At 38.7% G+C, this 13,238-nt stretch overlaps 1 protein-coding gene across 5 annotated transcripts in view; it reads left to right on the plus strand.

Moving 5' to 3' along the window:
• akap17a (A kinase (PRKA) anchor protein 17A) overlaps nucleotides 1-13,238 on the plus strand; it is a 61,591-nt gene that overhangs the window by 21,972 nt on the left and 26,381 nt on the right. For all 5 annotated transcript variants that reach the window (XM_061971750.2, XM_061971747.2, XM_061971749.2 and 2 more), the window contains 2 exons: nucleotides 6,336-6,554; nucleotides 11,036-11,248. In XM_061971750.2, coding sequence (XP_061827734.1) covers nucleotides 6,336-6,554; nucleotides 11,036-11,248 — 432 coding nt within the window. The remainder of the gene's footprint in view (nucleotides 1-6,335; nucleotides 6,555-11,035; nucleotides 11,249-13,238) is intronic.

Raw genomic sequence — 13,238 nt, forward strand, 5'->3', positions numbered from 1 at the left:
GCGGTGTATTCATTTCCCAGACGCGTCACTCTATTCCGCCTATAAGGTTTTCTAAAAAACATCCAAAAACCCCCATCAATGTTTTATATACACACTGTAAGTATATATGTAGTATCTAGTAACATTCATAATAACATGTAATATTTACATATTTAGAATTTTTTAAGCATACTGCGGCGTATTAATTTCACAGACCCATTCACTTTCCCTCCAACAACAACAATAACACATGTTATTTTTTTATGCATTCTACCTCGTAAATAAATGCTAACAAAAGTCAGCTAATAATGGAGTCACACTCTATTCCGCCTATAAGGTTTTCTAAAAAACATCCAAAAACCTCCATCAATGTTTCATATACACACTGTAAATATATATGTAGTATCTAGTAACATTCATAATAACATGTAATATTTACATATTTTGATCATTTTAAGCATACGGCGGTGTATTCATTTCACAGACTCATCACAACGTTCACTTTCCCTTCAACGACAACAAGACTACTAATCATGGCAGACTTGCTGAGAGACAAGAAAGACTACTTTGGGACAAATGATGATCCAGAAACTTCTAATTTTGAGCCTGAATATAAGGAGGATGATCTACAAGTTTTAGAAGCTGTGTGCTAAACAGATGCAGCTTTAGTCCAACACTAAGCATCATGTAGCAGTATTGCTAAGTGCTAAACAAGATATACAAACATAACAAAACAATCACTTACTCTACAATGTCTGCTCTCACTGGGATGTTTATATCTTCCCCTTTACAGCAAAAAATTCATCATAATCCTCACAAAGGGTTAAAAAAAAGTGTTTCTTTTCGTGTCTTTCTCGCCATCTCCGGGTCTAAGTTGGATGTCAAAGTTGACCAACGTGTGGGTTTAAGTCCACAACCTTCTACTATCCAGGTGAGAGGCGTGATTTATAATCTAGAATTAACTTTCATCAACGCAGAGGCGATTCAGCAGCTCAATACGTCAATTTGGCAGCATAAGCTAGTTAGCGCTCTGTGATCACGGTGCTGCTAAAAGTAGTTCCTCTGCGTTAGCACTTATAATAACAATATTCAGGTCACAACATGTAATGCATTAGAATGCATTCAAAAATAAATATGTCTTACATAAGGATCGTTGAGTGCAGTTCCCCTTTAATACTTGATTTAGAAATACATTTTATTGAAACTGCTGCCTGTGTCAAATACTTAATATTTATAACCCTTTGAGTTAAAAAAAAAGTTTGCATGAATTAACCTCTTAAGGCCCAAACTGTTTGTTTACATGGTTTTTTTTACATTTCTCTTTGCTATTTGGGCTTATGGACCCTAATTAGAATACAAGCTAAGAATCATCTTTTTATATGATGTACTTAGTCCATAAGTAACAAACGTGTACTTCATGTTTAGTGACATGCTAATTCTTATTTTTACACTTTTTTTTTTTCCAAATTCCATTGTATGGTATACTCTTCTGACACCACCAGATGGCAGTATAAGTGTCCACATAAGTGGCCATAAGACCCCAATTCAGTAGTGTACACAATTTTGGAAATAAGAGCTAAAAGGTGCTGTCCACGCATGTGGCCAACTAAGCCTTTAGAGCAGGGGTGTCAAACTCAAATACAGAGTGGGCCAAAATGTAAAAACTCAACAAAGCCGTGGGCCAAGGTTGAACAAATGAACCTTTTAATAGGGACCCAAACACGTTTTGCATTGAATATTGAACAAGCAAGGCTTATATAACTTTATAGTGACATGCAAAATCCAGTTTCAAATAATAATAATAATAATAATAATAAAAAAAATATCAATGGCATATCAAATAAAAAAAATAAAAAAATTGAATGCCTCTTTTCTATTTGCAGCCTTCTGAGGTAAATATCAAAATAAACTTTTTCCACAGGCTAATACATTTAAAAAATAAAATAACAATAATGAATGAATCAAACATTCAAGCCTTGAAGTAGCAAGGTAAAGTGCATGCGGGGTTTGGGGGGGGTGGGGGGGGTGTATATTGTAGTGTCCCGGAAGAGTTAGTGCTGCAAGGGGTTCTGGGTAATTGTTCTGTTGTGTTACGGTGTGGATGTTCTCCCGAAATGTGTTTGTCATTCTTGTTTGGTGTGGGTTCACAGTGTGGCGCGTATTTGTAACAGTGTTAAAGTTGTTTATACGGCCACCCTCAGTGTGACCTGTATGGCTGTTGATCAAGTATGCGTTGCATTCACTTGTGTGGGTGTAAAAGCCGCATATATTATGTGACTGGGCCGGGCATGCTGTTTGTATGGAAGAAAAGCGAATGTGACGACAGGTTGTAGAGAACGCTAAAAGCAGTGCCTTTAAGGCACGCCCCCAATATTGTTGTCCCGCCCTGTATAATACCGGCGGGCCAGCTCTAATGTTAATTTGATATTGCCTCAAGGGCCAAATGAAATTACACGGTTCGCCAAATTTGGCCCGCGCGTCAGAGTTTGACACCCATGCTTTAGAGGTTTTTAAATTAGACTATCGTGCAGTTTTTGGTAAAAGCAATCTGCATACAACAGTGCTATTCAGCTGGCTCCCTGGGGGCCAAATGCAACCCAAGAATGACATCAAACTTGGCCCCTGAGTTCAGTTCAAAACTGGGGAAATTTCTAAAGAGAGTCATGTTGTATGAAGGACGTCTGTAAACACATTGTCAGATCCTTGCATCAACATTTTAACCTTGCAAGCAAACTTGTGATTGACATAACTGAGGCGTTCCTCAAGGCACCCCTTTAAGTCCTTTCCTTTTTGACACTTACACAGTGATTTATCTAAGTAAGGTGTTGATGCAGCTTGTTTACTTCGCATTTGTTCAACTTCTTTAGTTCTACTAGTGGTGTTCCTCAAGGTTCCATCTTAGGTCCTCTCTTTGTCATCATTTGGGCTTTTCAACTGGTGGCCTGTGAGTTCAGTTCAAAGAATGTTGTGAGAAACTCACACTTTTACAGCAAAAACACTACAGTGCTGTCATATAGATGATCTTTGACTCGCTTCTTTGCAGAAGGTCCTTAAAAACAGCAGAGCGCTCCTGTCATTCTGACAAAATAAATAGACCAAAATCAAATGTCTACTATCGAGGACGCTGCTTCTCCGCAATGTACAAAATAAGATTAATAGTAAAAGGAGAAGTCCGGTCCCCTGGTCCTTAGCTTTCTGGCAATGTGGCCCCAAAATAATTGAGTTGCCTTGCATGTTTACCTTTTGTAAAGGACTGCAGCAAAATAGAAGAAAGTGTGTGCTTATTGGAGGACATTTAGATGTTAACTGGCTGTCCAAGTAAACACTCTGCAGGACTGCTTGTATCGCACACGATATCACACACAAGTAAACACTCTGCAGGACTGCTTGTATCGCACATGATATCGCACACAAGTAAACACGCTGCAGGACTGCTTGTATCGCACATGATATCGCACACACAAGTAAACGCTCTGCAGGACTGCTTGTATCGCACATGATATCACACACAAGTAAACATGCTGCAAGGCTGCTTGTATTGCACATAATATCACACACAAGTAAACACGCTGCAAGACTGCTTGTATCGCACATGTTATCACACACAAGTAAACACTCTGCAGGACTGCTTGTATCGCATATGATATCACACACAAGTAAACACTCTGCAGGACTGCTTGTATCACACATGATATCACACGCAAGTAAACACGCTGCAGGACTGCTTGTATCGCACATGATATCACACACAAGCAAACACGCTGCAGGACTGCTTGTATCGCACATGATATCACACACACAAGTAAACACGATGGACTGCTTGTATCACACATGATATCACACGCAAGTAAACACTCTGCAGGACTGTTTGTATCGCACATGATATGACACACAAGTAAACACTCTGCTGGACTACTTGTATCGCACATGATATCACACACAAGTAAACACTCTGCGGTACTGCTTGTATCGCACATGATATCGCACACAAGTAAACACGCTGCAGGACTACTTGTATTGCACATAAATATCACACACAAGTAAACACGCTGCATGACTGCTTGTATTGCACATGATATCACAAACACAAGTAAACACTCTGCAGGACTGCTTGTATCGCACATGATATCATACACAAGTAAACACTGCAGGACTGCTTGTATCGCACATTATATCACACACACACACACACACACAAGTAAACACTGCATGACTGCTTGTATCGCACATGATATTACACAAGTAAACACGCTGCAGGACTGCTTGTATCGCACATGATACCACACACAAGTAAACACTACAGGACTGCTTGCATCGCACATATCACACACAAGTTAACATGCTGCAGGACTGCTTGTATCACACATAATATCACACACAAGTAAACACGCAGCATGACTGCTTGTATCGCACATGATATCACACAAAAGTAAACACTGTGCAGGACTGCTTGTATCACACATGATATCACACACACACAAGTAAACACTCTGCAGGACTGCTTGTATCGCACATGATATCACACACACACAAGCAAACACTCTGCAGGACTGCTTGTATCGCACATGATACCACACACAAGTAAACACTCTGCAGGACTGCTTGTATCGCACATGATATCACACACACAAGTAAACACGATGGACTGCTTGTATCACACATGATATCACACACAAGTAAACACTCTGCGGGACTGCTTGTATCACACATGATATTACACGCAAGTAAAGACGCTGCATGACTGCTTGTATCACACATGATATCACACGCAAGTAAACACGCTGCAGGACTGCTTGTATCGCACGTTATCACACACAAATAAACACTCTGCAGGACTGCTTGTATCGCACATGATATCACACACAAGTAAATGCGCTGCAGGACTGCTTGTATCGCACATGATATCACACACAAGTTAACACGCTGCAAGACTGCTTGTATCGCACATGATACCACACACAAGTAAACACGCTGCAGGACTGCTTGTATCGCACATGATATCACACGCAAGTAAACACGCTGCAGGACTGCTTGTATCGCACATGATATCACACGCAAGTAAACACGCTGCAGGACTGCTTGTATCGCATGTTATCACACACAAGTAAACACTCTGCAGGACTGCTTGTATCACACATGATATCACACGCAAGTAAACACGCTGCAAGACTGCTTGTATCGCACATGATATCACAAACACAAGTAAACACTCTTGCAGGACTGCTTGTATCACACATGATATCACATGCAAGTAAACACTCTGCAGGACTGCTTGTATCACACTTTATTACACACAAGTAAACGCTCTGCAGGTCTGCTTGTATCACACATGATATCACACTTAAGGAAACACGCTGCAGGACTGCTTGAATCGCACACGATATCACACACAAACAAACACTCTGCAGGACTGCTTGTATCGCACATGATATCACACACACACAAGTAAACACTCTGCAGGACTGCTTGTATCACACATGATATCACACACAAGTAACACTCTGCAGGACTGCTTGTATCACACCTGATATCACACACAAGTAAACACGCTGCAGGACTGCTTGTATCGCACATGATATTGCACACACAAGTAAACACTCTGCAGGACTGCTTGTATCACACCTGATATCACACACAAGTAAACACGCTGCAGGACTGCTTGTATCGCACATGATATCACACACAAGTAAACACTCTGCGGGACTGCTTGTATCACACATGATATCACACGCAACTAAACACGCTGCAGGACTGCTTGTATCGCACGTTATCACACACAAGTCAACACTGCAGGACTGCTTGTATCGCACATGATATCACACTCAAGTAAACACTCTGCAGAACTGCTTGTATCACACATGATATCGCACACAAGTAAACACGCTGCAGGACTGCTTGTATTGCACATAAATATCACACACAAGTAAACACGCTGCATGACTGCTTGTATTGCACATGATATCACAAACACAAGTAAACATTCTGCAGGACTGCTTGTATCGCACATGATATCACACACAATTAAACACTGTGCATGACTGCTTGTATCGCACATGATATTACACACAAGTAAACACTCTGCAGGACTGCTTGTATCGCACATGATATCACACACAACTTAACACGCTGTAGGACTGCTTAAATCGCACATATCACCCCCAAGTAAACACTCTTTATTGTTCTATTGTTCTAATATTTTATTTTCTATTATTGTATTGTTGTATTGTTCTAATATTGTATTGTTGTAATATTGTATTATGTTGACCAGTAATGTTCAACACGTACATAAGCATTAAAAAGATGTTCCAGATGTGACAATAAACACAGGATAACTGAGTGTTTCCATGCTTGGTCAGGTGCGTGCAGTTGAGAACAAAGTGGACTTCCCTACCAGACACGACTGGGATTCCTTCTTCCGAGATGCCAAAGACATGAATGAGACTCAGCCAGGAGAGCGTCCTGACACCATTCACCTGGAAGGTCTGCCCTGTCGCTGGTTCAACCAGAAGCAGAGTAACTTTCCTGACCGGCCCTCTGAGGAGGCCCTCATCGCTGTGTTCGAAGGCTTCGGCAAGGTAAAACATCATAACTGTCAGTGTACTAGTTTCAAGTTTGTTCAGTGCAACTCTTTTTGTGACTGCTGTTGTTGGTTGGTTAATTGATAAACATAAATACACAGCCACAGTTATTGATTATTTGAGTAATCAAGTAATCTATTGATTACTTTTACATTTAAAATGGAAGTGCACTTTTTGGGGAATGTTTCTTATCATCCTCATGTAAGACAAGAACACTTGTTTTTCTTTTTTTTTTAGCATTTTAACTTGTAAAATATACGGCAAGTAAGAGGTGGCTAACAATGCAGATGATGGAAGTACACTATTGTTCCCATAAAGCCCTCTAAAAAAAAGCCCCTTGTTGTGGCTTGTGCAGCCCTTTGAGACATTCGTGATTTAGGGCTATATATGTAAACATTAATTGATTGATTGATTGATTGATTGATTGATAGAAAAACATCCCAAAATGCCAACTATCTGGTTCAAACACTGATGACATCTATTAAACAAGACAAGAGGCAAAGAATTAAACAGAGACAGAATTCAATTTGGACTCAATATTAAGGAGAGTCGTCTGTACACTGTACCCTTGCACAGTATCTCAGCACGCTCTGCCAAAAGATTGCACGCCTCCTTCTTTTATTTTGGACCCTCCCCGACCACATGACCACCACTGCTTCCAAAGGACAAAGGTTCGTAAAATAGTTCAAAAAGAGTCCCATAAAATAGTTCAAAAAGTGGTCCATAAAATAGTTCAAAAAGAGTTCCGTAAAATAGTTCAAAAAGAGGTCATCTGGAAATTGGGCAGATCCTGTTTTTTCTCCGCTTTGAAGTCCTAGGGTTAGAACAATCTCTTTCTGTTGATTACCATACATGAAAGAACACAGGAACACCTCCATCTTGCTCCCCCCCCCTACACAGTGGAGTTTTACGAGCCTTACTCTTGGTAGGTTTCATAGACAGCTTTTGTCTTCTCACCAGACCCTCAATGTAACACAAAGTTTTTGTGATAATTCAATTAGTCTAACACCAACAATACTCCATTTACATGTCATGACCTGAATATTAACAAGTATTGGCGATATTGTTATTATAAGCGCTAACGCAGACAAACTATTCTAGCCACGCTAACTAGCTTATGCTGCTACATTGACACATTGAGCTGCTGCATCGCCTCTGAGTTGGTGAAAGTTAATCCTAGATTATAAAGCATGCCTCTCACCTGGATAGCAGAAGGTTGTGGACATACACCCACAAGTTGGTCAACTTTGACCCGGGGATGGAGAGAAAGACACGAAAAAAACATTAATTTGTGGCAATTTTTGTTTTTACCCTTTGTGAAGATTATGATTTTTTAGATTTTATTTGTAAAAAAAGCACTTTCCATTGAGCAAACAACCTCAAAGTGCTGCAGTGTATTAAAAAAATAAATAAAAAGATAATACAAATAAATAAAAATAAAAACTAGAACTAGCACGCATATATCTAAAAAAAAGGCTTTTTTTAAAAGAAGGGTTTTTAAGCCTTTTTTAAAAGCATCCACAGTCTGTGGTGCCCTCAGGTGGTCAGGTAGAGCGTTCCACAGACTGGGAGCGGCGGAGCTGCAAAATGATGAATTGTTGATGTAAAAAGGAAGATATAAACATCCCATCAGTCTTTATCCCAGTGAGAGCAGAAATTGTACAGTAAGTGATTGTTGTATTATGTTTGCATATCTTGTTTAGCACTTAGCAATATTGCTACATGATGCTTAGTGTTTGACTAAAGCTGCATCTGTTTAGCACACAGCTTCTAAAACTTGTAGCTCATCCTCCTTATATTCAGGCTCAAAAATAGAAGTTTCTGGATCATCATTCGTCCCAAAGTAGTCTTTGTTGTCTCTCAACAGGATTAGTAGTCTTGTTGTTGTTGAAGGGAAAGTGAACGTTGTGATGCGTCTGGGAAATTAATACGCCGCCTTATACTTAAAATGAGCAAAATATGTAAATATTACATATTCTTCCTGCCTTCCGCCCGAATGCAGCAAGGTTAGGCTCCAGCACGCTCACGACCCTGAGAGGGACAAGCAGTAGAAAATAGATGGATGGATAATGAATGTTACTACATTACATATATATACTTACATCAGTGTTTCCCACACATTCATTTATTTGTGGCGACCCGCCACGAAAGAATTACGTCCGCCACAAATGGATTTTTTGGCTTTTGACTCGCTCGACCGCTCATAAAAGCAATGGGACTCTGTCTGTGAATGTACCTTGTAGTTACAACTCCGGTGCAGTAGGTGGCGGTAGCGTACTATGCATTGTAACTCCGCCAATAGCACTTAATTCACCTGGTGGGCCAGAAGAAGAAGAAGAAGAAGAAGACGGCGGCGGAGTAAAAGAACGGACCGACCGGATCAAAATACGAGGGTAATATAGGTTGTAGGTAGATAAGTTATAGCTGCATCGCTCGCGGCTCGTCATATATTTAACGTTAATCCGCGATTTCACCGAGCGTTTCACTGACGGTTTCGCCTGACGCTGCTTCATTAACACCGCCGCTGTTGTCACGTCACGTGTTACAATACCGACGAGCTAACGTGTCCAGGTTATAACCCTGTTGTCAATAAACACACGTGGAGACGGTGCTTCAGATACTACATTAATAATTAAGCTAAATTGTCCACTGTCCACTGCAGCATGTGAATGCAATGAAAAGAATAAAATCTGAGCCAACCAGCTGTTAAAATGTTGTCCAGGTTAATGTTTTGGCCATTAAAGGCCCTTCATTTCAAGATTTCAACTGTGATCGGGCTTTAAACAGGTGGCTGACCTGTTCAGATGGGTGTAACCCAGGGGTGCTCACACTTTTTCTGCAGGCGAGCTACTTTTCAATTGATCAAGTCGTGGGGATCTACCTCATTCATATATATAATTTATATTTACTTATTTATGAAATATATGTTTTTGTTAACAAGTTAAAGGTGTTTAATGATAATGCAAGCATGTTTAACACATATAGTTAATATTGTTAATAAATTAAAGGTGTTTAATGATAATACAAGCATGTTTAATACATATAGTTAATATTGTTAACAAGTTAAAGGTGTTTAATGATAAGACAAGCATGTTTAACACATATAGTTAATATTGTTAATAAATTAAAGGTGTTTAATGATAATACAAGTATGTTTAATACATATAGTTAATATTGTTAACAAGTTAAAGGTGTTTAAAGATAATACAAACATGTTTAACACATATTGTTAATAAATTAAAGGTGTTTAATAATAATACAAGTATGTTTAATACATATAGTTAATATTGTTAATAAATTAAAGGTGTTTAATGATAATACAAGTATGTTTAATACATATAGTTAATATTGTTAACAAGTTAAAGGTGTTTAAAGATAATACAAGCATGTTTAACACATATTGTTAATAAATTAAAGGTGTTTAATAATAATACAAGTATGTTTAATACATATAGTTAATATTGTTAACAAGTTAAAGGTGTTTAATGACAATACAAGCATGTTTACCACATATAGTTAATATTGTTAACAAGTTAAAGGTGTTTAAAGATACTACGAGCATGTTTAACACATATAGTTAATATTGTTAATAAGTTAAAGGTGTTTAAAGATAATACAAGCATGTTTAACACATATAGATTCCTTTCTTTCATGAAGACAAGAATATAAGTTGGTGTATTACCTGATTCTGATGACTTGCATTGATTGGAATCAGACAGTGATGCTGATAACGTCCGCATTTTCGAATGGAGGAGAAAAAAAGTCCTCCTTTCTGTCCAATACCACATGAAAGTGGTTGGTTTTTGGCATCTTATTTGTCCAGCTTCTGTACTCCTTTGTATACACTTTACAAGAAATACATTGTCGGCAAACTCCGTAGCTTGCTAGCTTTCTGAGACTCTTATTTTGTTAGTGCAACTGTGCAGTCGGTCTTTGGAGTTTTGACGACAGGTACGGCGCCAGAGTCTGTTGAAATAAAGTGTTTCTCGCCTTCCTGTCGGTAATTTTAATAAGCTAAATATGTACATAAAGTGTTGTACTTATATTCCAACTCCGCGTTCTTCTTGGTCATCGCCGCTGCCACCGTCACCCCCCGCCCCCCGACCACACCACCACAAATAGATGCCTGTCCTGTGGGAAACACTGTACATCATGTTTATAAAATGCTGATGAAGGTTTTTGGATGTTTTTTAGAGTGCTTTATAGGCGGAAAAGAGCGAGTCCATTGTAAGCTGACTCTTGCTAGTGTTTGTTTATGAGTTAGAATGCATATAAAAAAGAAAAAGGTGTTATTGTCTTACATGCTGTGAATGATAGACAAACTTTTTTTCTGCTCGCCATAACCTTTTTTTTTTTTTTTTTTCTAATAAATGCATTAGTAACATATATTAACAATAGCTATATTTGACCAACAATAACTTTAACATTGTGTGACATCCACTGTAACGATTACAAACGTGTTTTATTTGTGGACACAGGTGCGGAACGTCGACATCCCCATGCTGGATCCATACAGGGAGGACATGTTGGACAAGAACTTTAATACATTTAGTTTTGGAGGCCATCTGAACTTTGAGGCTTATGTCCAATACCAAGAATACGACGGCTTCACCAAGGCCATGGACACACTGCGCGGAATGAAGCTGATGCTGAAAGGTGACGATGGAAAGGCTGTGGCCTGCAACATAAAGGTACACCAAATCCCCTTAATAATGAATATTTAACAGTCTGCTGCTTGGCCACAGACTAATAACGACGGCCACCATCTTGGACGTTCAAGCACCTGGCTATATCGTCGTGTACTCAATATAATACTTCAGTCAAGTGTAAGATTTACTTAAGCTTCTTTCAGCAAAGGCTCCTTAAGAAGCCCTTTTAGTGAAATGAGAAACAAAGCTGCTCATGCTGTGGTTGAAGGAAGTGTCATCTTAGAGAGGTAGAAGGAGGGTGCAACATTCTGTATGGCTTGATTTGTTTACTAATACACTGGCACATCTAAGGAATACAAATAAGTTAACACTAGAGATTGACCAATTAGTTTTTTCAGAATGAATAATATACACTATATTGCCAAAAGTATGACCTTGAAGTGCCATCCCATTCCTAACCCATAGGGTTCAATATGATGTCGGTCCACCTTTTGCAGCTATTACAGCTTCAACTCTTCTGGGAAGGCTGTCCACAAGGTTGCGGAGTGTGTTTATAGGAATTTTCCACCATTCTTCCAAAAGCGCATTGGCATACCTGCCAACTACTCCGGTTTTCCCGTAATTCGTACGGTTTTCATCAACCTATTCCGGGTTACGGTTGCAGTGATAAAAAATACGGTTTTTCATTAATTAAAAAAAAAAAAGGGTGAAAACTACGCGAATTGCACCTTGTGCAGACAAGATTTTTCGATCGGACACGGAGGAATTAGCGATGTAAAAGACCACGTTGGGACAAAAAAACACAAGTCTAATGCCGTTGCTAGCGATACAAGTGGAAAACTTTCAACGTTTTTCGTCGCCCAAACAGATTCTTTGGATGTGATAAATGCCGAAGTTTTATTTACGGAGGCAATAATTGAGCATGGATTTCCAATCGCACTGGCTGATCACATGGGACAGTTAAATGTTTGTAATGCAACCTTTAAAAATCATTACGCGGTGATCGCGGTCCCAAAAATAAACTTTTCTTGCATGATAATGTCCAGAAAAATTCGCTTTATATTACTATAGAGTCCTTTTAACGAATGAGTTTGATGGTTTATCACAAACCTTAAATAAAAGAAGTCCTTTGTTCTCCTGCACCATGCATGCGCTTTGGCCTTGCTTCGTGTTTGGTGCGCAATACTGTCGGCTGTATTTCACAGCACGACATACTGTTAAAAGTGTTTATACTATTTATGCTTTCAAGTCCAAGTTGAAGAAATCTTGTTATATGTTGACAGCATAACTACCAAAATACAGAAGTATGTCCTTAATATTTTTGCAGTGCTATTTCTGTTGAAAAGTTCAAATGATTACATTAGAGATGTGATGTGCCACTTTTCAAGTGTCTGATGGCTTAAATTAATTTTCATTAATTTTTCATATTTTGAATTCTTTTGAAAGGCTTACAAAAAAACTACATTTGAATTGTAATTCCATGCTATTGACAGGACTATTAATTTTTATGAAGTTAGCTTACCATGTTTACAGTATGATAATTGTGATAGAAATGTGAATTTTAGGCACAGAATATTTTTTACAATTGAACAAGGCAGTAGATTATACAAACTTGGACAGAAAGTTAATAATGACACCAATTTTTTTTTTATGGAATTGTTTAGTACCGGTACTGTTTTACCATTTGTTTACTGTAAAAAGTGTTTATACTGTTTATACTTTCAATTAACAAATTGAAGTCTTGTGAAAGGTTGACAGGATAACTGGCATTAACTGTCAAAATAATTTCAAACTATTGAAGTTAGCTTACAGAATAAACATGTCAATCAACCCATATGATTTTTGCTGTAATATTTTTGTTTTGAAAAGTCACTGTGACTGATAGAAAAGTGATGGTTTTAGCAATTTTGCGTCGGGGGGCGAAGCCCTGAACCCTCCACCAGGACTTTGTCCTGGACCTACCGGGGCCTGCGGCCCTTGGACCCTGGCTACTAGGTTTTTCTGATTTCAAAAGTTGGCAGGTATGGATTGG

Source organism: Nerophis lumbriciformis, linkage group LG13 (genome assembly GCF_033978685.3).
Source record: "Nerophis lumbriciformis linkage group LG13, RoL_Nlum_v2.1, whole genome shotgun sequence".
Classification (NCBI taxonomy): domain Eukaryota; kingdom Metazoa; phylum Chordata; class Actinopteri; order Syngnathiformes; family Syngnathidae; genus Nerophis; species Nerophis lumbriciformis.